This window comes from Eurypyga helias, unplaced genomic scaffold (genome assembly GCF_000690775.1).
Source record: "Eurypyga helias isolate BGI_N326 unplaced genomic scaffold, ASM69077v1 scaffold16314, whole genome shotgun sequence".
Classification (NCBI taxonomy): Eukaryota; Metazoa; Chordata; class Aves; order Eurypygiformes; family Eurypygidae; genus Eurypyga; species Eurypyga helias.
Window position 1 is genome coordinate 65,138 of NW_010246977.1, and position 24,844 is coordinate 89,981.

A 24,844-nucleotide genomic window follows, 5' to 3' on the forward strand; every position below is an offset into this window, starting at 1 on the left:
AGATGCCTTTCAAGTTACTACAGTGCTGGGCTTCATTTAGAAGAAAGATTCTTTCAGGCTGATAAAACTCGATGTGTGTTGCTGGGAATAAAAGGGGCAGGCTGGCTGGATACAACAGGAAAAATGAACCATTTATAGTCTAGAAGAATGTTCAACAGAACGTCGCGTTCAATTCTTGACATTCACTTAATAAGAAACAGTTCCAGTTGTTCAACGCACAAAGTCTCGGATACATGTGGAAAATGTTAAAACTGTGTGCGTGATGGTTTTTGGGTAGGTATCAGAATATTTGATAACATCTGACTGGTGTTAGGAGTAGGAAAAGCTGCAGACATTATGCCCTGTGAGTAATGCAGAATGCTGGGTTTAGTTCTGTCTGTAGTCAGGCAGCGCTTAAGCACACGTAGTTTGTTGTCATTGATACTTTTGGGTTTCTTCACAAAGGACCTGCCAGTTACGTTTGAAATAGCATACTAGCATACTTTCAGAGTTATTTTAGACTTCCTAGCAATGCAGCCACTAAGTTTAGAGAGCAGATCTCTATGGAAGACCTCTTGCTTTAGCTGCAGGAGAAAAATTGAATGCTTAATTGAGCAGCTCATGCAGAAAGATAATCCCAAATATATATGGGTTTATAAAATCATGTGTAACATTGCAGGTGCCTGGTCACAGTGAATTTCCTTAATTACAGTTAGTAAGTGTGATTTATTCCTGTGGAAGACTCGTTGGGTTTGGGATTTTTAAGGCCTGTTTGGACATCGCTCAGCAAAATTAAGTTCGGCATAGCTTCTGCAGTCTTGGTAGCATCAGGGAATAAATGTGACTACCTGATGTTCTGATTATCCTTTCTATGTTCAATGAAAAGAACAGAAAATTGAGAAATTTCGTAGTGTATCAGGTCACGTGTAATACCACTTTTTTCACTTTTTATGTCACCTTTCAGCCACAAGTATTTTGATTTGATTCTGTGTGTGTGCGCGCACACGCGTGTCTACGTGTTGATTCTGGAGTGATGCCCAGAGTTTCCCAGCTCCCATTTGAGGACTGTACTGGTTAGGTGCTATACAAACACAAGTGCTGTTCTTGTGAGGTTGTATTAATAGTCTTCCACCTGTAAAGCTGAACGTCGTGTTATGGTTCTGGTTATACAAGGCTGAGAGCGAGGCAAAATATAATTTTAGAAATTCCCTCTTACTGAAGTAAGTTTCTTAAATAACTTTTTAAAGTTTGTGTAATTTTTTTATTTGGGTGTCTTGTGCAAGATGCAGGGAATGAAGAGATTCCTTTCAATAGCAGAGTTGGTCAGGATATGTGTAATTTAGTTGATACAAAAATGATTAGTCTTTTGGGTGAAGCTCAAGAAATTGAGTTGAGTTGAGAATTAAAATGAGCGGTTTATGTATAGCATTAATACGTAAGGAGGGGGATTTTCCTCTCTGCTAGGGATGGAAAGAGTAGTAAGGTCACAGTGGTGGTGGGGAAGAAAGCAGGTAGAAGATTTGGTGGGACTTCTCTGTTGGATCTACAGAGTTGCAGTTAATAGGAACTGCAGGGCTCTACCACACTTCCGTCTGAGTGCACTTTTGGCCCAGTTAACTCTGCCCATGTTGGAAGTTGTTTTGCGTTTCTCTTTGGCTTAAAGAGTTGTAGATAATAGGGTTTTTTCTTCTGTTATTTTTTTAATTGCTGAGTTGGAGGAACGAAGTCATAACTTCCTGCAATCATTACTAATTTTGATCCTGTATTTTAGCTTTGTGTGTTCAGTATGCTTCATATTTGTCAAGGGAGTAACTGGTGATATGGCAGAAGACTTCTTGAGTAAATCCAAAACAATATTCTGAGACAAGGCTATTGGCTGCTTGCATGCATGTGAGTCAGCGAAAGCTAGAATTCTTCAAAATATTGGTTGACTTCTTTTCTCCCTGCCAAATGAGAGACGCTAAATAAATAAACTTTGCATTCTCATCTTACGCAGGTATTTATCTGTCAGACTTGACGTATATTGACTCTGCCTACCCATCGACAGGGAGCATTCTGGAAAGCGAGCAAAGAACAAATTTAATGAACAACATTCTTCGAATTATCTCTGATTTACAGCAGTCGTGTGAATATGGTAAGCTAGCATGTAAACGTTGCAGCATTAAAAAGAACAACTTGAAAAGCTTTAATATTTTTCTTCTGTAATACCATGTTAAGTAAGGCCAAACCCATTTGAATGCCATCAGTGCTCACCCTCTTAGCCCAAAATTGTAAGTTTATTCTGGTATTGTTGGTTATGACAGAGCATCAGGGTGAGAACAGAATAAAACTGTCCTTTTCTTACATCACACACCTTTTTGCAGTATGTGTTTTCTGGTGAAAAATGTGGAATACGTTGTACTTGACAGAAGTTTTACTAGTTCGTTATAAACTTGTATCATTGTGTTTTCATAATTTTATGAGTATGAATTCTAAAAATAGTAGGATGGCTTTTGAAGAACTAATTTTACTGGAGGTAATAAAGTACGTTCCACTTGACTTGTGGACATTTTATAGTTTTGTGTTCATAGGTCAGATAATGTATTTTTTCCTTCAAAGTCGGTATCCCTCAGATTCTTCTTTTAGTAAAGTCGTAAGGGTGTGTTTGCGATGGTGAATTAGCACAGGATTGTGGCTCCACTGAAAGCTCAGTGCAATAAGAACATAAGCTGTGAAGGAGTCCCAGATACAACCCTCCAGGTTTGGGGCTTCAGTTTGGCCAGAGGTTCTCTTACTTTTCTCTGCAGTGTTCTCTGATAAGCAGAGCAGTTCTGGGGAATACGTGCCAGGCTTATGGATGTGGGGAATGTCAGCCCAATGCATGGGAATTACTGGGAAGGACCAAGACTTCATCATCAGTAGGGGCTGTAGTTGTACCTCCATCTCACATGAAAATGAAAAGGCGAGAAGTCTGATTCTCTTGAAATAGTTTCTGGAAAATTACTCTACTTACCAGTGTATGGTTCAGTGATAATGAATGTTATCTGTTCTCCAGATATTCCTCTGTTGCCTCATGTCCAAAAATACCTAAACTCAGTTCAGTACATAGAAGAACTGCAAAAGTTTGTAGAAGATGACAATTACAAGTAAGTATGAAATGCTGTAACTCACTCATTAAAACGTAACTTGTTGTGGTTTAACCCCAGCCAGCAACCAAGTACTGCCCAGCCACCCCTCACCCACCTCCTCCCCAGTGGGATGGGCATAGAATTGGAGGAAAAGACAGGGAAACTTCTGTGGGTGGAGAGAAGAACAATGAAATAATTGGAAATAAATGAAATAAAATAATACTAATATTACTACTAATAGTACACAGTGAAAATAATGGAAAAGAAAACAAATGATACAATTGCTCATCCCCCCCCCACCCACCCATACCCAGCCAGTCCCCAGGTAGTGAGATCCAGAGCTGGAGAGCCTGAGGGCCAGAGCCCAGGAGGGAGTGGCCCCTGGACCAACCCTCAACTTACACACTGAGTGTGATGTTCGATGGCATGAAGTGTCCCTTGGGCAAGTAGTGAGGTCCCAGCAGGGCCCTGTGCTGAAGACACACTTATCTTCTTCCTTTTCTGTGCCTGACTGCACCAGGCCCTAGCTGTCAGGGATGTTTGGGCTGTTGAGGTGATCTGCAGACCTCTTCCACTAGTGAAAGACTCCGTACTCTGGCTTACAGGGAACACTGTTCAGCCAGCAGGGTGGATCCAATGGCTGGAGATAGTTTATATCATTTTTCATCAGAACTAAGTCACCTGTGCATAGAGTCCCAAATTCTTACCAAGGGTGACTTAATGCTTTCACTTTTGTATATATTTCACTTTCATTTTGTATTTTTCTCTTTGATTAGGTTATACAGTGTGAGTAAAATGTAAACACTTGGTTTTTGAGAGGCAAATATTGTCCATTTGTGTCCCCACCCATTCCTCCCACAAGTATACCACCCCAAACAGAGGTTTCTACTTCCTTCATTAAAAGATTATTACTGAATTAAGTGATTTGGCATCCAGCAAAACTGGGGAATGGAATTCTCTGGCAAGAGGCAGGAACAAGCCCCGAGGATAGGAAAAAACCTAAAGCAAATCTGTTGCCCATGAAGTAAGTTTTTGTTTGCTGGTTGATCTGCTCGAGGAGGTTCCCCACCCATCACCATCCTGCCCGCCCTGGAAGTTTGTCACCTCGGTTGTGTTGAATTGGCTGCTTGTGTAGCTGCGTTGGAGTGGTGGGAGGGGGGGGTATGCTAGAGGAACAAAGGCTGTTTACCATTTCAAAGCCGTAACTTGGATTTACTAAAAGGCAGCAAATGGAAACCCTTCAGTTTACATCAAAGAACAGGTAAGGAGGGCTCAGGCACTTCGCTTCACATCTACCTTTGAGATGTTTTAATTAGTTCTCTGAGTGTCCATGTGCAAGCAACCAGTGTTACCTCCTTGCTGAAATGTTCCGTAGACTGGTTTTGGTGGTTGCTCGTCACTGCGAGCAGAGCTCGGCGGTCAAAACGTGAAGGGGAAAAAAAAAACCAAACCCACCTTTAAAAGCAGTGTCTGCTTCTCACTAGCATTTGTTCTCACGAATTCCACACTGACTTGACTCGGTAGAACTCCCTACTAGTGGGAATTGTGTTGCTGAAGGAGCTACAGCCCCTTCCTCCACAACCTGCGTTTTGGTAGCAGGAAAATGAATGGACACAGCTGCAAGTGATGCAAAAACATGGCTGCTCTCCCAAAGTCTGTTTCTATCCTATGGGGTTTGTACATCTCCAAACGGAATTTGTTTTGGGGGAGTGGTGCATTTCGAAGAACTAGTCTTACTAGAAATGACTGTTGTAGTTTTTATCCCTGAAAGTGTCTGCAAAAAGGCTGAAGTTAGAGAACATCCATTGTGACTTGAATACATGGCTTTCTCTTCATACAGGGTTTTATTCCTTTTTAAACATTACACTTAAAAATTGTGATGAATCATTGCTGAACTGTCTGGGGATAAGAGGGTTAGGAGCTGCCAAACTTTTTCTCCCCAAAATTAAGTAGATGTTTTCCAACACCACTAAATTCCAAAGTTCTCGTTCTGCAAACTGCGGATGAGATATGTTTGATCTTCCTAGAGTTATAGAATCATAGAATCATAGAATGGTTAGGGTTGGAAGGGACCTTAAAGATCATCTAGTTCCAACCCCCCTGCCATGGGCAGGGACACCTTGCACTAGACCAGGTTGCTCAAAGCCACATCCAGCCTGGCCTTGAAGACATCCGGAGATGGGGCATCCACAACATCTCTGTGCTTCTGGAGTCTGCCCTCTTTGTGCTACTGTGGGAAATGGCATTAATAAAGTGCCTGTTATAGAAAAAGCTTGAATTATTGATGCAGTGAAGTTGACCATGTATTTTCCAAAATGCAAAAGAAGGGTTTTGACTCTTAGACAAGTAAAGATAAAAGGTTTGGCCCTGCACACTAGTGCACTTGGTAGAAAATTTTAAAAGATGAAGTGTGGCAAATGTGAATGTTTTAGCCAGGGCAGGGGGCAGTTGTATGCTTTTTATTCCTCCCAGTTTTATGGTAGAGCAGCGTTATCATTGCTGAGCTTCGTATACGTGCTCGTGTTCCCCGCGCCATGTGCTAGCGGTCCTGGCTTATGTGTGGCTGTGTGTTCCCTGGAGGCTGGTGTCAATGCCAAGCTTCAGCCTCTTCCCCTGCTCCGTCCACTCTGTGCCTTTGCCACAGCTCGTCAACAGCTCAGATGGAGTTTCTGCTGTCACAGAGGGTACAGATGGCAGCGGGTGGCAGTTTGGCTACTTGTGGCTGACTGCCAGCTGCACATAGAGAAAAGCAGCTTTCAGTTGTAAATTAAATATTTTTTTTAAAAACTTAATGATTGTATGCTTCTATTTCCCAATAAAGTGATTTTTCATGTTTCTTTCATGCAGACTTTCATTAAAGATAGAACCAGGGACCAGCACTCCCCACTCCGCTGCTTCCAGAGAAGATTTAGTAGGTAAATGCTTAATAAATGTGAGAAGACTTCAGGTTGTCAGATGCATTATTTTTGAGTTGTGTATGTGGAAAGTATTTGCCTGAGGCTAATAAAGTGTGAAGTACAAACACTGTATATTTGTAATAAAAAGTCTAAAGGTGATCTGTAAAGAATTTCTTCCAAGGAATGGAGTCAGTTTTTTAGGCTCTTGTATGTATTGTGGCACTAACTTGGTAGTGTCATTTGGGGTGAAGAGCTATTAAATATTCATTCTTTGCATCGAGACAGAAAGGCCTTCATCTCAACTTTTCATGGTATAATGTGCTTCCAAAAATGTACATTATTTTTTTATCAGTGCCAAAAGTCGTTGAAGGTAGGAGTTTCAACACGTAGAATAAATGGGACCTGTTTAATGTCAGTGTAGTTAATGCAGCAACCTTTAGGGTTTGCAGAATCCTTGTAGGTGGGTGGATTATTTGAAATAAAAGTGATTATTTTTAATCCTGTGCAAAAAAAACCCCTACAGTTTTTTCATTATCAGTATGAGTATTTCAGTGAGTTTTATCACAGGCTATCTCTTAGAAACTGAGTTTATGAAGATTTGTGCAACTCTTCCACGGATCTCTTGGAAGTAACCCTGACAGTAATCCTGAAGTTACTCGACAGTACCGTCCTTTTTTGTTCCCAGGCTCTGAAGTCGGAGCATCTCCACAAAGTGGACGGAAAAATGTTGCAGCTGAAGGAGCCTTGCTACCACCAACACCCCCTTCCCCTCGAAACCTGATACCGCACGGGCATAGGAAGTGTCACAGCCTGGGATACAAGTCAGCATTTTATTTAACCTGAAAATGCTAAAATGAAGTTGTTATTTTTATGATGAGATATCCTTTGTCTCGTTTGGCTTTGTATAGTTATGGCTTCAGGTTTTCTTCTGTGTGGGTGTACATCTAATTAATACCTTAATCACTGTAGCATTGATTCCTTTGTCATCTTTTAAAAATCATAGAATCACAGAATGGTTTGGGTTGGCAGGGACCTTAAAGCCCATCCAGTCCCCCCCCCTGCCATGGGCAGGGACACCTTCCCCTAGACCAGGTTGCTCCAAGCCTCATCCAGCCTGGCCTTGGACACTTCCAGGGATGGGACATCCACAGCTTCTCTGGGCAACCTGTCCCAGTGCCTCCCCACCCTCTCTGGGAAGAATTTCTTCCTGATATCTAATCTAAACCTCCCTGCTTTCAATTTAAACCCGTTACCCCTTGTCCTGTCACTACAGACCCTTGTAAAAAGTCCCCTCCCAGCTTCCTTGTAGGTCCCTTCAGGTAAAATTCAAGATTGTAGCTATTTAGTAAACTCCTCTCTTAACTTACATTGCATAAGTTTACCTTTTATGAGCTAGAATGAGATTTTGAAGTTAAATTATGTGTTACAGTAAGACACAAATACCTTATGATATGGAAAGTGAATTTTAAAGTACTCCTGACATTCTCTTTGCTCCAAGACCCTGGTGCAGTTTTAATACTTAGCAATTCCTATAGATAATGTAGTTTGTGCACAATTGCTTGTTGACCTGAGCCATGATTTAGTTCAGTATTTGGAATGTATTACACACAGTCCTTCTGGTTGTTAAAGCAACAGCTTTTGAAACGTGTCAAAGATCATGTTGTAACTTCTTATCCTTGTTCATTTCTAGTTTCATACACAAAATGAATACGGCTGAGTTTAAAAGCGCAACATTCCCCAACGCAGGACCAAGGCATCTACTGGATGACAGTGTCATGGAGCCTCACGTCCCATCCCGAGGGCAGGCGGAAAGCTCCACCCTTTCTAGTGGAATTTCAATAGGTAGGAACTGTAAACCTACCTGTGCAGTACGTGATCTTTTAGCAAAGACTTTAGCACGATTGGTTGGCAGTTGTACAAGACGTGGTATTAGTCTAAATTCAAATTTCTATTTAGCACGAAGTTGAGAAATGTCGGTGGAGAAGGGCAACATCATTCATGCAGCATGAGCTACATGCTGACAAATGATAAAAAAGCAGATTTTTGTTTTCACATATCCCCCTTAACAATACAACTGCTGCTATTCCTCTGGAAGTGGAGGGAAGATCAGGGCACCATTTCCTATTCTCTTTCCATGCTTCCCCATAAATCAATCTCAATTATAAATGTCTTGTGGAATGACTTCTGTGTAAAATACTAAATTGACAGAACTCTAAATTGCTGACAGTCTTTAAGAGCGTAATTTCTAAATGTGCCAGCCTTTTATCACAATTAAGCTTTCAGATGCTTTAAAATATCAGGTTCTACTTCTCTTTGCTAAGTTATTTTTCTTCAACCACTTAGGGTATTCTTCTCTAGAGAACCTTTGCTTCCTCAGTTTCTGATGTGGCACCGGTTGCTCTTTTTTCCTGTTACGCACAGAATCTTGAAGTGGAGGGTCAGCAGGACAAGTGCTGCTCACATCCACCTCACTGCAGCCAGGGTTCAGAAGTGGTACCTCTATTGCACTCCTCTTGCTCAAAATTGTTAACTTGATAGAATTCAGTGGTGTTCAGTTTTTATGCATTTATGGTAATACAAGGTTTTTGTGGTGTTATTAATTTCTTTGGGTAACAAGTTTAAAAACCAGTTTTGCTTTTTAACCTTCGTGGAAGGAAGCAAAGCCACACAGTTTCAAATTATTCTGTTTTCAGAAGCTGTTCATGTGCTCTCTTGAGGAAAAGAACATACTCTGAGCAAACATTAAATATATTTTTCATGTGGAAAAAGTCAAATATCTGGAGACAATATTAAAATTCTATATTAATAATTGTATCTGAGAGACTGGTTTAGACCAAAGTACTTTGAACCTGTTCACATCAGGCAGCTTCCACTTGAAATGTGCATTGCTGTCTGTTCCCTACAGCTTCTCTGCTCTGGCCACTTCTGTTCCATCCCGCAGGAATGGTGCTTCTCATCAGCACACAGGCAGCTTGCTTTCTCGGGGATTGCATGCTACAGGACATTAATGCTCCTTCTGCATCCATTTCCCTCCAAGTGCGGTCCTCAGCATTATGCTGGATTTGGGGGAAAAAACCCAGACTTCACTCACCTTTGAGATGCAGCATTGCCCTTTTCTCAGTGTGTTTTTTACTGATGTTTTCTGTCTGAATATCTAAAACTTCTCTGCAGTTGATCCTTTTTTCCAGGGTAAATTATTTACCTCCATTAGGGCCTCGCAGGGAAGGACTGCCAGAGCTGACAGGCCGTTTTTCATGAGGTGCAACTAAGAGCCAGTCACCATCTAGACATTTTGGAGAATACGGGCGTTTACTGTTTTGTCTCATTTCTCAATTTTTCAGCTCCGTTCTCTTGCTTAGCTCAGCCATGACCTTATCGACTTCTTGTAGTCACCCTTATGAGTTGGAACAAAATTACTAATTCAGAGGACTTCTATAAATCTCTTGTTCCACAGCAACCTTACATGTTTTGTGTAAGATTGGCATTTGTGGTTAGAACTTCCCCTCTCCCATTCTCTTCCACCTCCAGCCTCCCCATAGCTGGATACTGCAATTTTATCACTCTTCTGACAGTCTAGCATCTTAGTCCTGCTGCTTCTTGATTATGAAAATTTCAGTGACACAGAATATAAGTAGAGGTGCTAGAAATAGGTATGGAGGATGAGAGTACATGCTACAGGCTTGCAGTATCTGTTACTGAGAAATTCTTGGAAATGTAAGTTGTCTGGCATTCTGTACTGCTGCTTCATGCAATTTTATCACTCTTCTGACAGTCTAGCATCTTAGTCCTGCTGCTTCTTGATTATGAAAATTTCAGTGACACAGAATATAAGTAGAGGTGCTAGAAATAGGTATGGAGGATGAGAGTACATGCTACAGGCTTGCAGTATCTGTTACTGAGAAATTCTTGGAAATGTAAGTTGTCTGGCATTCTGTACTGCTGCTTCAGCAGATGCTCGGTTCCTCCATCACGTTTGAAGTAGTCTGTTTACTTAGTACTTGGAAGTAGTACAGTTAGTGCAGCAGAGAGGAGGTTTACAGTATTCTACAGCACAACTTCAAAAGACAGTCAAGAAACCTTCGTCTGAATGTGTGTACTGAAGAGTGTTATTTCTCACCTTGCCCATAACGTGGGTTTGACCCTGTTGCTCGAGAGACAGGATTACCTTCTCTTAGATACGGACCTATATAGGACTTTATTTTTTTACATCTGGTTCTGTTGCTGTTTTACTTTATAACATATGTGCTTGTTACCTGAACAAAAGTGGGAAATCTTTTTCCAGCAGTGCCACGGCTGTCCTAATTAGAAGGAAGCAATACTTGAGCAGTTGCATATACAATATCAGATGGGAAATTGGGTTCAGGTATAAAACGAGAGGAAGTAGTCTTCTGGATTTTAGACATTGCTAATTTCGACAGCTGCGTTTGAGCTAGTCATTTGGAGCTCTTTATCAAAGAGAATTAAGATGGTGAAGGATATGATTCATCTTACTCTTAGGTAGGTGGCTAAAAGGAGGTTATATGGCTTGTGTCCTCAGAACCCCAGATGCTTTTCCTTTGCAGTGACAGCTCCTTGAGAACCCCCACTACTTGATGTCAGTAAGTCTGAAAGCTGTAAGATGGTTTTGTTGTGCTGTCCCTCTGTTTTGACGAGGTCCCTGTATACACTCTAGTGCCCTTCTGAGGGCATTGGCTGGCTTGAGGGACACTTGCACACTTATTGGTTGTTCTTCTGCTTATGTTTGCCTGCAGTCACCTCCTCACCTAAAAGTAGCGTAAATTGAGATGCTTTTACTGGATCATGGTTCCACTCAGAAATAGCATCTAACTTCCTTGTATTCATAACATTCTTACTTTTTTTTTCCTTAAGAATATATGTTTTTCTAATATTCCCTGATTTTTCTTATACTTTTTAAGTATACCACTTAAATAGATGTTGAGGTATGAACACAGAAATACTGAAATTGAGAATGTAATTTTAGGTGTTGAAAAACACAAAGAAAACACACTTATGGATTGAGTTTGTAGCGGTGTTGGATACAAATTCTGTTCTAACTTTAGAGTGTTTTCTTTCTCAAGCTATTTTTTTTCCATTTATTTTTCCTCATCTACACTGATCTCGATGAAAGCTCTGGAAAAACTAAGGCTCTGGAACATCTGCCTTCATTTGTGTGTTCCAATCACTTGAGAATAGCTTGAGCCTTTATTCTAATGCACTCAGAGAAATCAGTGCTCAAAGAAATATATTTGAAATCAATGTGAATTAATGTAAGAAAGTGCCTTTGGAAGAACAGTACGTTTTCAAACCTTAACTGGTATAAGATGCATACAAGAATATTGGCATTTTACGGAACTCCTCTGTTAAGTCACCATCTTGAAGTACTTGAATTCCACGTGGGATTATATTTCTCTTTGAATAAATGCAGTGTAGGTATACTGCGTATGCATTTACTTTCAGGGGTTTGGCAGCCTGTACAGTAGGGAAGGACTCTGCACAGCCAATGTTTGTTTGATTCCTTGCCCTGTTGTATACTGGTCAGGGCTCTGAGTCATCAGCGGTCTGCGTCAGGAGATCAAAGTTGGGGTAGGGTTTCAGGCAGAAGAAAGACGTAATTTTAAAAAATATTCCATTTACATGACTATTTAGGTGTCTGTCTTCTGCCCTAAATGTGGATACCCTGTTCTGCTGTTGTGAACTATGATTTTATTAGTGGCAGGGTAAATATAAAAGCTGTATAGTACTTGAGGTTAAAAATGTTAGTGCCCAGATTTCAGAGGAGGAGAGGGATATACTGGAGTTCTAGCACCCCATTCCTTATTAGTATTGCTGGGTCCAAGGCCTTGTGCTCTGGGTGTTCTGCAGTTAATGCAGTGGTACAAACGCCCTGTTTCTGCCCCATTTTTATCCATTTGGTTATTTGCTTTTGTTAGTTTTTCCACAGTGAAACTCATCAGCAGTGATGATATTAGAAGTCTGTGGTGATTCTCTGGCATGGTACTGCTTGAGTTGTCTGCCCAGCACTCGTATTTGGGAAACTAGCAAGCCTTGAGCCCCTCCAGCTTTTCTGTACAATAGTTTACTGGTAATGAACTAGTTAAATATACATGAGAATTTTCACTGTGGTCATCGACTTGACAAGGCAGAACATAACTTTTAGGGCATGGATCCCATCTCTGTCATGTCAGCTGGGCTGTATTGTGCTACAGCAATTGATGTTCAGGCCTCTTGACCTATTTTTTGAGTTTTAATGTTAGAATTTCAAGCTCGATCCAGTCAGTCATGAGCTATAGCGCTTGGAGCTCTGGAAACACTGTAACTGGAGCCAAGAGAGTGTCAGTTACAGATTTGAGAAGGGGAAAGAATTTGCAGCCTGAATACTTTGTAAACTCTTTGGGGTTGGTTTGTTTATATTAACACCTGTTTAACTTTGGGGACTGACTTCTGGATAAAAGGAGCCTGTGTTAAACGTTCAGTATTCTGGGCCTTTGGGCAATGAGTGGGTACCGTGACGAGGGGTGTGCGATGGTGTAGACGCTCCCTATCGCATAACTGACCTCGCCTCCTGCTGTTCGTGTGGCTGTAGCAGAGACATCCGCACCTTCAGCTGTGTTCCGCTGCAATACTAGAGCTCTGTGTAAGCAACCCTGAGGCTTCTCAGATAACCATCAGCACAACTAAAGGAAAAAAAATCCCATTTTGTCAATTGCTGTTGCTCCAAAGGTAGGAAGAAGCCTTCCTCCTGCATAGAAAAGATGAACGCAACTGAGATTTCTTTTTCTTTTCTTTTTTTTTTTTTTTTTTTGGTCCTGTTTGAGGAATCTTTTAATTTTATTAGAAATGAAGAAAACCGGGCAGATAGTAGTTTGTGTCAAGTGGCTTCTTACATAAACCCAAACCTTGTGTGGAACATTACTTAATAGAAAGGATTCATACTGCCTAGGTTTTGTTGAGCTTACCTAAAGACCTTCTTGAGGTTGTTGGAAAAGCTCAAACGTTGAGTGCATACTTGAGAAGAATTTAAGAAGGTGATAGATTTTTCAAGTAGTGAATGAATAAAATATTTCCAGTTGAGGGGATAGTCAAATAGTGCACTTAATGTTTAAAAAGAATTTGACTAACCATCTAACTTGTAGAAAGGTAAAACCACCTCCTCTCACCTCTGTTTTGTTTTGGAATGAGGGTTGTAATATATATTCTTTTGCTTTTCAGTAAAAGGAGGGAGTTTTAGTATCAGAACTTCGTTGTGCAAAAAGTCTTCCAGAGTTTGTTTTTTTAATGTGAAAAAGTCCTATTAAGGATGTTCTGTATAGATGTTAGAGGGCTGGTCAAATGCTAAAATTCAACCTTGTCCAAGTTTAAAACCCATGTAAGCATCAATATAAATGTTAAATCAAAAGCTGTGATGTTTGGCTGACTTTTCTTTGAATTAACATCAGTTTTAAAATTGTAATTGGCAATTTCTGTATGGATTAAACTCTCAAAAAACCTTCATTTTCATGAATCCCCAAATTCATTTAACTTTGGTATCTGTACTGATACTGTAACAAGGATTATCCCTTTCTGACGAATGACATTACAGCTCCTTTGCTTTAGATGGGTTTGTGTTTTTAAAAAACGTTGCTATCTTTTAAATCTTTCTGTAGAGTACTTCGTGCAGGGTTTGAAATATCACTTCCTTAGCATAGCTAATATAGTAGCCATCAAAATGTCATTTCAGATAAAAATTTAACACATTAACCTATTAAAATATAAAAAAGACTGGGTAATACAGTATTGCTAGTGTGTTCTGATTATGTGGGTTCTTGTTACATGGGCCTCAATCAAGTGGGGCTCTAACCGTATTGAAGTTGCACTTCTTGTTAATGTAATGCTAAAACTATGCAGTAATAAGGAAATAAATAAGACTTTAATTGTCCCTCGTAACTTCAGTGTTGGATGACTGGGGCAAACAGGAATTAGTGCACCATTTTGCAGAACATACTGCTCCAGGTAGCAACGAGGAGAATTTCTGTTACATGCAAGGAGAATTTTTTTCATGTGTAGATGTGAAGCACACTAACAGGTTGCTCAGGGATTGTAGGCACTGCTGCATCCTTGAATAACCTGACTAGGTGAGGCTCTCAGCAATGTGATCGTTATGTTGGTTTGAGTAGGACGTTGGAGGAACTGACCTCCCCAAGGTCCCTTCCAGACAGAATTTGTAAGCAGACTAACTAAACCAAGAGGAGAGAGAGATTCTCTGTTTGGGTGGGTCTGGATCAGGCTGCCTTAGAAACATCCCAGGATCTGCCATTGTGGATTATTACATTTGCTTAGAGTAATGCAGTCATAGTTTGGTGTGAGCGCACCTGATGGTAGCATCCATCAGTTACTCACTTCTGGCACCAGGGTGACTGTTTGTTTGCTGATGGATGACGTGTGTGGACAGTCACTTGGAGTAAGAACACTTACTCACTGTAGCAACTGTGGCCGTTTAATACGTTGGCTTTGCAGCTACAGAGGAAATGTAAGTCTCAGAAGTATGAGTAACTACTTTTCTTTTAGGGGCAAGCTATCTGCCCCTGTAACCTTTTAAGCAGTTGAATCTGTAAGGATCAGTGATCTGAGAATGTAAATACAAAAATCGTAGGCACTTGTAGCAAATAATTAGTCACTTATTGAGTTTTGTACTCCCCTTCTTGCCTGGCTTAAGGGTCAGTAGCTTTTGTATGTCTGCTTCTTCCACTATACAAATCCCTTTTACAATAATGTTAGTGTGAACCAGGTTATGAGCTTCCTTTAGGAAAAGTTCAGGATAAGCTGACACCAATTATCTAGTTTCCCCTAGAGAACATGTTAATATGAGGATGCTGAGCTAATGTTTGGAAATGAGGCATCTAAGTTGAATTGGCTGGCAGATCAAGGCGTGTAGTTTCTCTTGGATTTTGCACAGTGAGAACTTCAGTCCACCATGCTGAGATTTTTATGGTTTTTTGCTGGAATTGTCCCTGCTGTGTGTGACTTTTTATTGCCTCCATCAGGTTAACATACAGATTAACTTTATTCTTCAGGACAACACTGTTCCCTGCTGATTTTTTTGTGTAAAATTAAGGGGAACTTGTTCCCATTTTCAGCCCTTGTTGCTCTGTGGGAACCCATAAGTATGGTGCATTGTTGCATATTTTTTGTTGTTGTTTGTCTGAAAATCATTGTAAATCAATTCTTCCTTTTATATGGGTATTCAGGAGGCAGAGCAAACGAGCTGTCAAGTTGAGTGTGCCAAAAGGTGGGCTTTTAGCAGTGGGTGACATGGAATTAGGCTGCAACTGAACAGCTAGGTTGTCTGGAGCCAAAACCACATGTTGGCTTGAAATGGAGGCCAGGGGTTGTAGCTAGTCTGGTCTGAAAGGTGAAGAGCGAGTGATACAACAGCCTGAACGTTGTTTATAGTACAGTTGTCTAAGCCTTCTCAAATCAGTGAAGCCCTCCCAGTGTGTTGGAGGTTTGGTACTACTGAGAATTTGCACCTCTCTGTCATGACCATTTACGACTTCATAAGGAATCATTTTAAAAGTGACCTTTCTTTTTAAATGCTTCTTGTGTTAATCAGACAAACCCGCATTTAGGATGGTTGTTGAAGTTTGAAAATGCCTTTCCCATTTACTAGCGTGCCTTTTCTTCAACTTCTTCATGTGCACCCAGACCCTGTCCTTCAAATCTCCAACTCAGTTTGTTTAAAATTCCTGAAGTGTATTTTCCTTGTAGTATTTTAGTGAAGTATTTTTACACGATTTCAGATGTTCTGAGGAGAAACAGACATAATTGAAATAATAATTCTTATGTTTTTCAAGGTAGCAGTGATGGTTCTGAACTCAGTGAAGAGACTTCCTGGCCAGCATTTGAAAGGTAAGAAAAACTGCCAGTCAAAAACTGCATTCCTCTATTCAGACATTGCTACTCTCAGTCTCTCATTTAGTCCTGAAAATGATTCTTTATTTTAGTGATTTTCTGTAAGCAAGAGTATTAATCAACTGTATTAAGTTCACAGGATCTGTTAACGCAGCAGCAAAGTACATTTTGCTCGCTAGCAGTTAATAGGGCTTTTGTCTGATGGTTTACTTGCTCATCGCACACATTCTTCTAAATAGCTCAACCAGGGCACCCTTAAACCCCAAGTGATTTTTCTGGGTTTGTATGTGTGTATATCCTGTGTATGCTCTTCATGTGACCATTCTGGTTTCCATTTTCACTTACCCTGAGGGATTTCATCCATTCCTGGTCCCTTTGTTCTTGTTATCAACATCGTCACCTGTTTTCTCTCTCTCACCTCCACTTCATTATTACTTGCCCTTGTGTTACAGGGGAAAAACATTAAATTGCCTCTTGCTAATGTCTGGTTTTGTGGTCCAGAATTAACATCTTGCTTCTTGTCCCATGCTTGCAAATGTTCAGGTGACAATGACCACCTAAGTCCTTTCCCATGTATTTGAAAATGTGGTAAAACAGCTGTTAAATAGAGTAAAAGGTGGAAAATTCATCTTCCCACAGCTGAGGAAGATGCGCAATACAGAGCGTAGTTTGCTACTGTAGCTCAATTTCAGGTAATCCATCTGCTTCAGAGTTGCCATAGGTGACTGTGTTTGACATGCTTTGAAGACATGATTTGTAGACATTTCTGTCAAGGGATGTTATAGTCGGGAACTGTTACCACAAATTGGTTGAAGCAGTTGAAGTTGTGTGTTACCTTTTGGAAGAAGTCTCTGAAAATCCTTCTGTGCCAGAGGTGAACTCTTTGGTATTTCATGCTATAAATATGATCAGATACATAAGGAAGTGCCCTTATGGTTCCATTATGTTAACAATAAGAACATTCCACGTGAGCATAGAAAGAAAATGGGGTCAGAAAGGAAATCTTGTCAGCTGTATGCGCTCTGTGATGCGGCCTGCAACATTCAAAAGGTTTGCACGCTTTTCCTGCCCTGCTGCCTTATGGAATTAATCAAGTTTAGCTTATTTCTCAAAGCTGAAAAATCATGTGGAAAAACCCTAGTCAAAATGCTGAACTGAGTGCTTTTACCACAAATAGCTTAAGAAACTTAAAAATGTTAGTAAACCTCAGGCTTAACCTCCTGGTAACACTCTCCAGAGGTGTTGTCTGGACTTTGGAAACAAAGCAGAGGTTTTTCATCCCTGTCCTAATGAGAACTGGCTGGCCCAGACCCCCCACCAGTTAAAAGGTTTCCTCTACGTCAAACAGTTATGTCAGAAGACTTCTCCTCCTCCTTCTCCAAATTCCACTTGTCTTTGGTACTTTCTCCTGAGAGCGCTCTTTGAGAACTCCGTTGGAAGTTGTCTGTTTTTCAGGGTGATTGCTCTTGCCTGCTTCCAGGGAGAGGGATTGGGTTCCTTACAGACATTCCAAACATTGTGTGTGCAGTTCTGGAAGATACGCAGTAACCTTGTGTCTGTTCCTTGGTTTATAGGATGGTGGAGCATGTTTTGGAATGTAATAGGTAACGTGCTGACATGCAGATATCAGAATTTAAGATTGCTGGAGAGCGTGTGTGTTCAGTTTTGATCTGTACATTGGGTTTCCGCTTTCGTAAGAGAGCCTTGAAGTGAGGGAGAAGCATTAGTTGTCTGGAATTAACCGCTACTGGTGAAACTGGGATACATCCAGTGTTATTAATGACTGCTCCCTATGCACTGCGAGTGGGAATTCAGTATTTCCCAGGGGTTTAGGACTGGGAACATAGTGGGTAAGAGGGCTTAAATCTTCATTATATGCCTAACAGGATTGAGGTACTCCACACACAGAAGGAATTGTAATAAATATTCTTTTGTCTTCCTGGTCCTCCTGTTGTTTGTCACTGGGAAATGCAGATGGAATGAGAACTGCAGTCTCAAAACTTGGTTTTAAATGCAACAGAAACTTAGTTTGAAACTTGACAAAGAGCATTCAGCACTGGGGTGTCCCTTTAGGCTAATCAAAATGGCTTGAAGGACTTGAATTCCCAGGCCTGACAGCTAATGGTAAGGGCGGTATAGTGAGTGGCACTTCGGTCTTATTGGTTGTCATCCTGAGTGTCTCTGAATAGATTTCCCTGAAATAGCTCGAATCCAAGAGCGATAGCCGCCTTGTTATGCAAAAAAACCAAGCCTGAAGGTAAGAAGAACACACATTTAATTTGCATGCAAAATACCTGTGCACACAAATACACAGCTAGTATCACGGGTTTCTTTCCTACCCGTTAACTGTTGTGTGATTTGTTTATAGCTTGAGTGTATTTTTTAAACCATAAATTCAAAGCTATTGGTTATGTTGGGGGGGGGTGGGAAATATGGCAAATTCGGGGGGAGATTAATAGATCTGCCCTGCCTATAAATACATGCTTTCCAGCTCTTGGACAGCCCCTCGCACAGGTAACAGGTTGTTTTTCAGAGTAGGAGATTCTGCCTGTAAAATTCTCACAGGTTTGTGCCTAACTGCCTGCTTCTGCAGAATTAGAGCTGATTTTCAGTCTTTCAGCATAATACAACCAACTAGAACAACAGATAAAAAACAGAAGTTAAGGACGAGGTACCTAAGCTGCTCATGACTTCAGTGTGGTTCAGTCCTCTAAGGGGTCTGACCCAGAAAAACGGGGTTCGGTGAAGCAAAGCAGTCTTCGCAAGGCAGGTCTGGAACACAGTCCTGGCTAGGGATACTGGTGCAGAGCGGGTTAAGGACTCGAGTGTGAAGCTTCTAGGTGACGTTTAAAGCTTATATGAACTGGAGAATTGAAATGTTGCTTAGCTTCTTTCAGCGTTCCTTGATACGGCAGTATTTTAAACAGTGTCGAGCTTATTTTGATAGTGCTTTGGATTCCTTTCAGCTCAACAGCCTGTGTGTGTGCCTACTCAGAGAAGTTTGAACTGTTTTGGTGGGGTGTTTTTATTGTAGCAACATCTAAAGTCAGAATTTAAAGACTAGATACGGTTGATTTAATTCTTAAGAACTAAATGCAGACTTTGCTTTCCAAATGTATTATTCTTCAGTGCAAGTAAAACACTTCAGTATTATGAGTTCTGACAGAGGGAACATCTCATGAAATAAAAACTCACGGTATCTATCCCTGCATGCATTTTTCTACATAAAACTATCCTCTGTTTTTTACATGGAAGACGTGGCTTTGTGATACGCTCAGAGAAAAAAAATATACTGTTTTAGCAGTTGCGCTGTTTGTGTGAATAAAAGTATATGTAATACGTACAATTTATAATGGAATCCAACAGGAACAGGTTGTACCATTCTCTCGGTCCGGGGACAAGAGTGTCACGCAATGGCTATCGGGGCCACATGAAGGCCAGCAGGTACAATCCCCACTGCACACAGAGGTGTCAAACTTTCCTCTGGTGTTGGTGATTTGGTTTGGCTTAATAATTAAGTGGGTGTTTTCTGATGTTATCTTTCTAACTTACATGTCAATATAAAGATAAGGACCTTTTTCTTCAGGCTTAAAAGCTTTCCCTTTCTATGACTTAATCTCTATCACCATAAGGGCTTTTTTTGTTCATTCTGGTCTGCAAATCCAAATTCTGAACCATTGGATCTTTATGTCAGGGCTCAAAGATGCTTTACCACAGGTGGTTTTTTAACTGCCTGCCCTGAGTGGCATTGTTGGTAGTTCCCATGTGGACCACAACGCTGCTTCTTGTGCTAATGGATGGCATTCAAGAGGTTTCCTTTGCTGGCAGTTCTGCATTGGATTTCTTTCCCCCTCTTCCCTGACATCAGAGATAGGACCAAAATGAGTAATGCATTAAAATTTGCTCAAATTTCTTCTATATAGTATTGTTTGTGAGCTGACATAACTGATTGTTCTGATTAATAATACACAATTTCTGTCTCAGCTGTGTGGCACTGCAGTTGGGAAAGAGCTGGCCATTAACTATGAAACCTTTTTCATGTTAATAAGCAAGCACTGTCTCGCTGAACTAAACCCATGTTCACCCCTGTCAATTCCTAAATTGTCTCCATGTCATCCTCCTCCGTAGGTGCTGCAATGAAAAGGTTTCCTAGATTTTCAGTTTACTTGGAATGTTCGTGAATGTTGGAATGGATGAAGCAGCAACTTCAAAATGAGTTTCAGCGCTGTTCAGTTTTCTGGCTTTTCTAGAAAGCTGCTGGGTTTAGCGCTGTAGTCGCGTGCTCTGATTGACATGCGCTAAACTAATTACCAATGTGTTTTTTTCTGACTGAAAATATTTCGTAACCCAGTCACCTTCTTAATTTGGATAAAGCCAAGTTTTCTTCTCACAGTGCTGTTCCAGGCATTTGTTTTGGCCCATTGCTCTTAGGTCCTACATAGGGCAGATGATTAGTAGAGCACCAGAAGCATTAAAACACCTTAAAGCTGTGGTTTTGGTTTCTACTCTTTATTTCTGCCCCTGCCCACTCTTCTTGCTTTCAGATGTTTCAAAGATTGTGCATGTTTGAGCTATGCTTCGTTTTTTGGCGTGCTAATGATTGCAGTGTTTCTAACAAAGAATACTGAAATCTTCCTTGCAAGGGCTGACGGAGAGGGTTTAACACACATGATAGTACTGCAAACGTTTGCTTTTGAAAATTAATTGTTCTTGTATTTCAGTTGTGCCTTGAGTTTTCATTTTTTTAATTCAGGATTACCTGCTTGGCTAATTAAGTTTTCTGATCACTTTTGTGAGTGTAAATTCCACAACAGCAATTCCTTGTAACAGCCAAAGTCTTTTTCCACAATGAAGTCCAATAAATAAAAAGTTGACGTTTCTAAATTGAAACACAGATGTTTGCATTAGCTTGTGGTCATGATTGGAAAACTACTTTAGGAAAAATGGTTTTTCACGCAAGTCTTCACATGCTCCTTTCAGCTCCCTAGAATCTGAAGATTTGGCTGTTCATTTGTACCCAGGAGCAGTTACTATCCAAGGGGTTCTCAGGAGGAAGACTTTGTTGAAAGAAGGCAAAAAACCTACAGTAAGATTTTTGATTCCTTTTCTCACCTTGTTTCTTTGCCCTAAATACAGTAGCATGAACATTGTGCAACTAATTCAAGTGTCTGAGACCTCTTCTGCCTTGGGGATTAAGGGTGGGGGCCACTGCTAGAGTTGGCATTCTTCTGTTTGATGGATTTATTTGTCTCACGAGGCTAAATCCATAATCTAGGGAGTAGCTACATAAGATTTCTTACAGTTACTGATAACTTTAAAAGAAAAGAGCATGTTTTGTCTTCCTGAATGGTAGGTAGATCCTAATGACTTATTGATGGAGAATAACCCTTGGCATTTGCATTGCAAATGTTTGATGATGACTTATAAATCAAAATACATCTTCATGATCAGGGGAGATACCTTATGGCAGGACATAAAATGGACAAGAGAAGGGCCGGGTGTACTCTAACTTGTTCAGTAAGGTTCTGAACACTGTAAGTGTTCAATAAGGGTTGCAGAAAACACAGAATAAGATGCAGAAAACTTTTCTCCAGTTAGTGAGGAAGGGCACATGTTTGTGCTTTCTGAATGTTTTAATGCATTCACAGGCCTACACACAGCACATTTGGAAAGATGGTGATGGTTTGGCTGGACAGTTAGTGCTGTCATGTTCTTGCAGAATGATGCCTGCTATTTTACAGCTCGATATTATGCAACATTTTACTCATCCGATGCACTTTTGGTTTTCTCTCTAGGTAGCATCTTGGACAAAATACTGGGTAGCACTGTGTGGGACCCAACTCTTCTACTATGCTGCAAAGTCTCTGAAGGCTACAGAGAGAAAACACGTATGTAAACCAAGCATATTGCAGTATCATCTGCCAGAATTAAAATGTGATTTCCTGCTGTAAACGCTGCGAGTAGTTCGGGACTCGCATGATTTCAGACCTATCCTGTCTCCCAGTCAGTCAGTCACCTCATATGGATATGCCCTAATGGAAGTATCATGCACAGTTATACGCTACACCAAGAACATCTGCTTTGCATATGCCACGCGTCTCTTTGAATTTGCGGGTCTATAAGGAAGGGAACTATGTCCGACTGCTTTGCTAAGGTCAAAGTCCTGTCTTTTGATGATCTCTGGGTCTTGCAACAGTTTGTTGCTACTTGAAATCCAAGCGAGTATTGATGTGGAAAGACTGAGAAGGCACTGCATTAAGCTCCTACTGATTCCATATATGTGCTAAACCTAGACTACTCTCTTTCTGTTTAACCCTGTAACCGGTTAACAACAACAGAGTGCAAAACTCTTCATGCGTTAAGCAGAGAGCTAGCATATCGTATGATGCTGGCTTCCCGTTTATTTGCTGCAACTTCACTCAAAAGAAGCTAAAAATACTCTGCTTATGCAGGGAAGCAGGGTTTTCCATAGAGGTTCCAGGGATGTTACACTGTGCGTACTTCCTGGGGTCCCTGGTTAGTTATAATGGAAGAGGATGTCGCCAGATATCCTGTTCAGAAACTGGGTAAAATGGGAGATACTTGATCTATTCCAAGTTCATTCACCACTCGGAACCATTACTTAGAGTTGTCTTGGCTGGCGTTTCAGTTTAATTTATGACAACTGTCACTGAGAAATATTTGCTTTGCATAAAGCTTACGTAATTTTACAAACAGAGATGCGCTTCTAGAATCCTTCTAAGGAGACTCTCTTCTTTCTTTTTGGTACTAGATACTGTTTTCTTACCCTAACATTTTTATGTTTAGACCGTAGAGTTTTAAAGCTTAAGATTTTTGATTAGCAGACTCCTGGATGTTTGAATTCTCTGCATGGAAAGTTTGTGTGTAATGTTGTCTTAATCTAAGAAAAAGTTGATTTTTTTTTTTTTCCCCTCCCCACTTATACTCCAAGTAGTTCATTAGGAAACAGTATTCTAATCCTCAAAGCAGTTTAATAATAGTTCATTACTTGTAGAAATATTTGCATAGTTTCTGTGCCATCTGCCCCATCCCTGCTAGCTTTGATTTCTCAGGTGGAATCAAAACTGATCCTGCTTAATATGCCCTGTCAGTTAAATCAGTGGTAGCCCAGGCCTAAGGCCTCTTAGACGAGCATTTTCTCTCCTGGGTGTCGTCAGAGACACGCATGTGTTTTGATGTGTTTGCCGCTGGTATCCGTGAAAACCCTACGGAAGGAGTCTGTCTCCTTAAAGGTGGAGGTAGTTGCAAACAGCAGAACTGTTATGAGCAGAAATGCCAAGTATTAATGCAAAAGAAAGAACCAAGAGGGAACTTGTGCTGGCTTCTTGTCACTCACAGTTAGTTGCTCATTTTTTCTGGAAACATTGAGAAATGGAAACAAGATGTTTTCTAATGTCAGACTGTGCTCCTGTTACTGATGTGATGCCTTTAGGCTTTATGCCAAAATGGCATTTTGTTTTCTTTTGCAAGTACAACATGCATTTGGAAGTCTCTCTTGTCCACTAAGTACTGAATGATGGAAGACTTCACCGTATTTGTACCTATGCAGTCAGAAGCTTTTTCAGTGTTGTGCATGAATATTTTAAAACAATCTAAGTAGCATATGAGTTTAGACAACTTGGAAAAATTGCATAGCTGGTAATTTTATTGTTTGGTAACCAAGTATATTGGATTTTTATGTGGTCCGTTTGCTTACACGTTTCCTTCAGAATAACCGTTTTCAACTTATTTAAGTGGTCTTGCCCTTCCTTGAGGAAAAGTAAATGAAGCTGAAAGGTAACAAATGTATATATTGAAGCCTGGTATCTGATCCTCTTGAGTCTGTTACTGCAAAAGCTTTTACTTTTGTCTTGAAATGCAGTCATATCCATTTAGATTGCTCTTACGGAAATGATTTTCTGAACCTACTGAATCGCTTTTTAATATTCCCCAAGTCACTGATGTGATACCTACAACTACTAAACTGCTAGCGAGCAGCAGCTAGTGCCCAAGAAGCTGAAATGTGTCTTGCATCCTTCTGCTGCTGTGTTTTATTTGCCCAAGGATGTGCCAGCAGACCCTAACCGAGTTGGCAGATAGAGGCCAGGAGACGTTCGGCCCATGTTGCTGGCAGGATTACCCGTCAGCAGCCTGCCAGCGGTTGTCCGGTTGGCAGCTGGGGCAGTGCAGTTCCCTAGAAAGGGAGATGGAGGAGCAGTAGGGAAAAGCAGTGACTGTTAGAGCAGACTGCCTTCTTAAGCAGTTGGCTCTGAGTTCAGAGTGAGCTCTCCGGCGCAACCTTGGGTTTGTCCGTACACAGCCAATGTCTTGCTTTTAGCTGTTCAGGGCAGCAAAAGTGTTGGGTTCTGTGCGCGGATGCAAAGCGTGTTACGGCGCTCAGGTCTCTCTTTGAGTTTCCCAGGCACAGTTGTGGTTAAAATAACATAATGCCTATTAGCTACGCTTTGGGTTGTCTTTGATTTAAACAGTTCACAGGGAATGCACACGTACTTCTGCTCCAGAGGGGATTATAACACAGAGGGTAATCTTAATGCTGTAATTAAGGTGGATAAATAGGCTGTGGGAGACTGAGGTTGGAGGATTGAGGGGAGAGCCTCCAGGTTAATAAACAGCCTATTAGTCGTGGTCAGTAATGTTCAGCTCATCTATCTACCTGCATTGTTCCTTTAGCCTGGCTATGTTGATGGCTTAGCTTCCATCCGTTTCACTACACGGTTATTGTCCAAAGGCTCCACTTTTGTTCTGGATTCGGTGAAGATGACTTGTGTCGTGCTTCAGTTCACGTTTGGCTGCGTGTTCAGAAAGCAGGCTAATCAAGAGAGAATCAACCGTAGGTGGTCAATCTTCTGTAAATAGGTAGTGCATGAGTATATGGTCATTGTACCAACCCTGTCCAGTGATATTCCAAAGAGGTCCGTTCTGTAAAATAGAGGTATGAGGTTGGATGTAGCT

At 40.9% G+C, this 24,844-nt stretch overlaps 1 protein-coding gene across 2 annotated transcripts in view; it reads left to right on the forward strand.

Annotated features, from left to right (window-relative positions):
• RALGPS2 (Ral GEF with PH domain and SH3 binding motif 2) overlaps positions 1–24,844 on the forward strand; it is an 80,913-nt gene that overhangs the window by 46,876 nt on the left and 9,193 nt on the right. The window contains exons 8-16 of one of the 2 annotated variants that reach the window (XM_010150598.1): positions 1,976–2,113; positions 3,014–3,104; positions 5,934–6,001; positions 6,669–6,804; positions 7,674–7,825; positions 15,814–15,868; positions 19,238–19,315; positions 20,852–20,957; positions 21,667–21,759. In XM_010150598.1, the coding sequence (XP_010148900.1) occupies positions 1,976–2,113; positions 3,014–3,104; positions 5,934–6,001; positions 6,669–6,804; positions 7,674–7,825; positions 15,814–15,868; positions 19,238–19,315; positions 20,852–20,957; positions 21,667–21,759 (917 nt within the window). The remainder of the gene's footprint in view (positions 1–1,975; positions 2,114–3,013; positions 3,105–5,933; positions 6,002–6,668; positions 6,805–7,673; positions 7,826–15,813; positions 15,869–19,237; positions 19,316–20,851; positions 20,958–21,666; positions 21,760–24,844) is intronic. The other variant, XM_010150599.1, reaches the window with a different exon arrangement.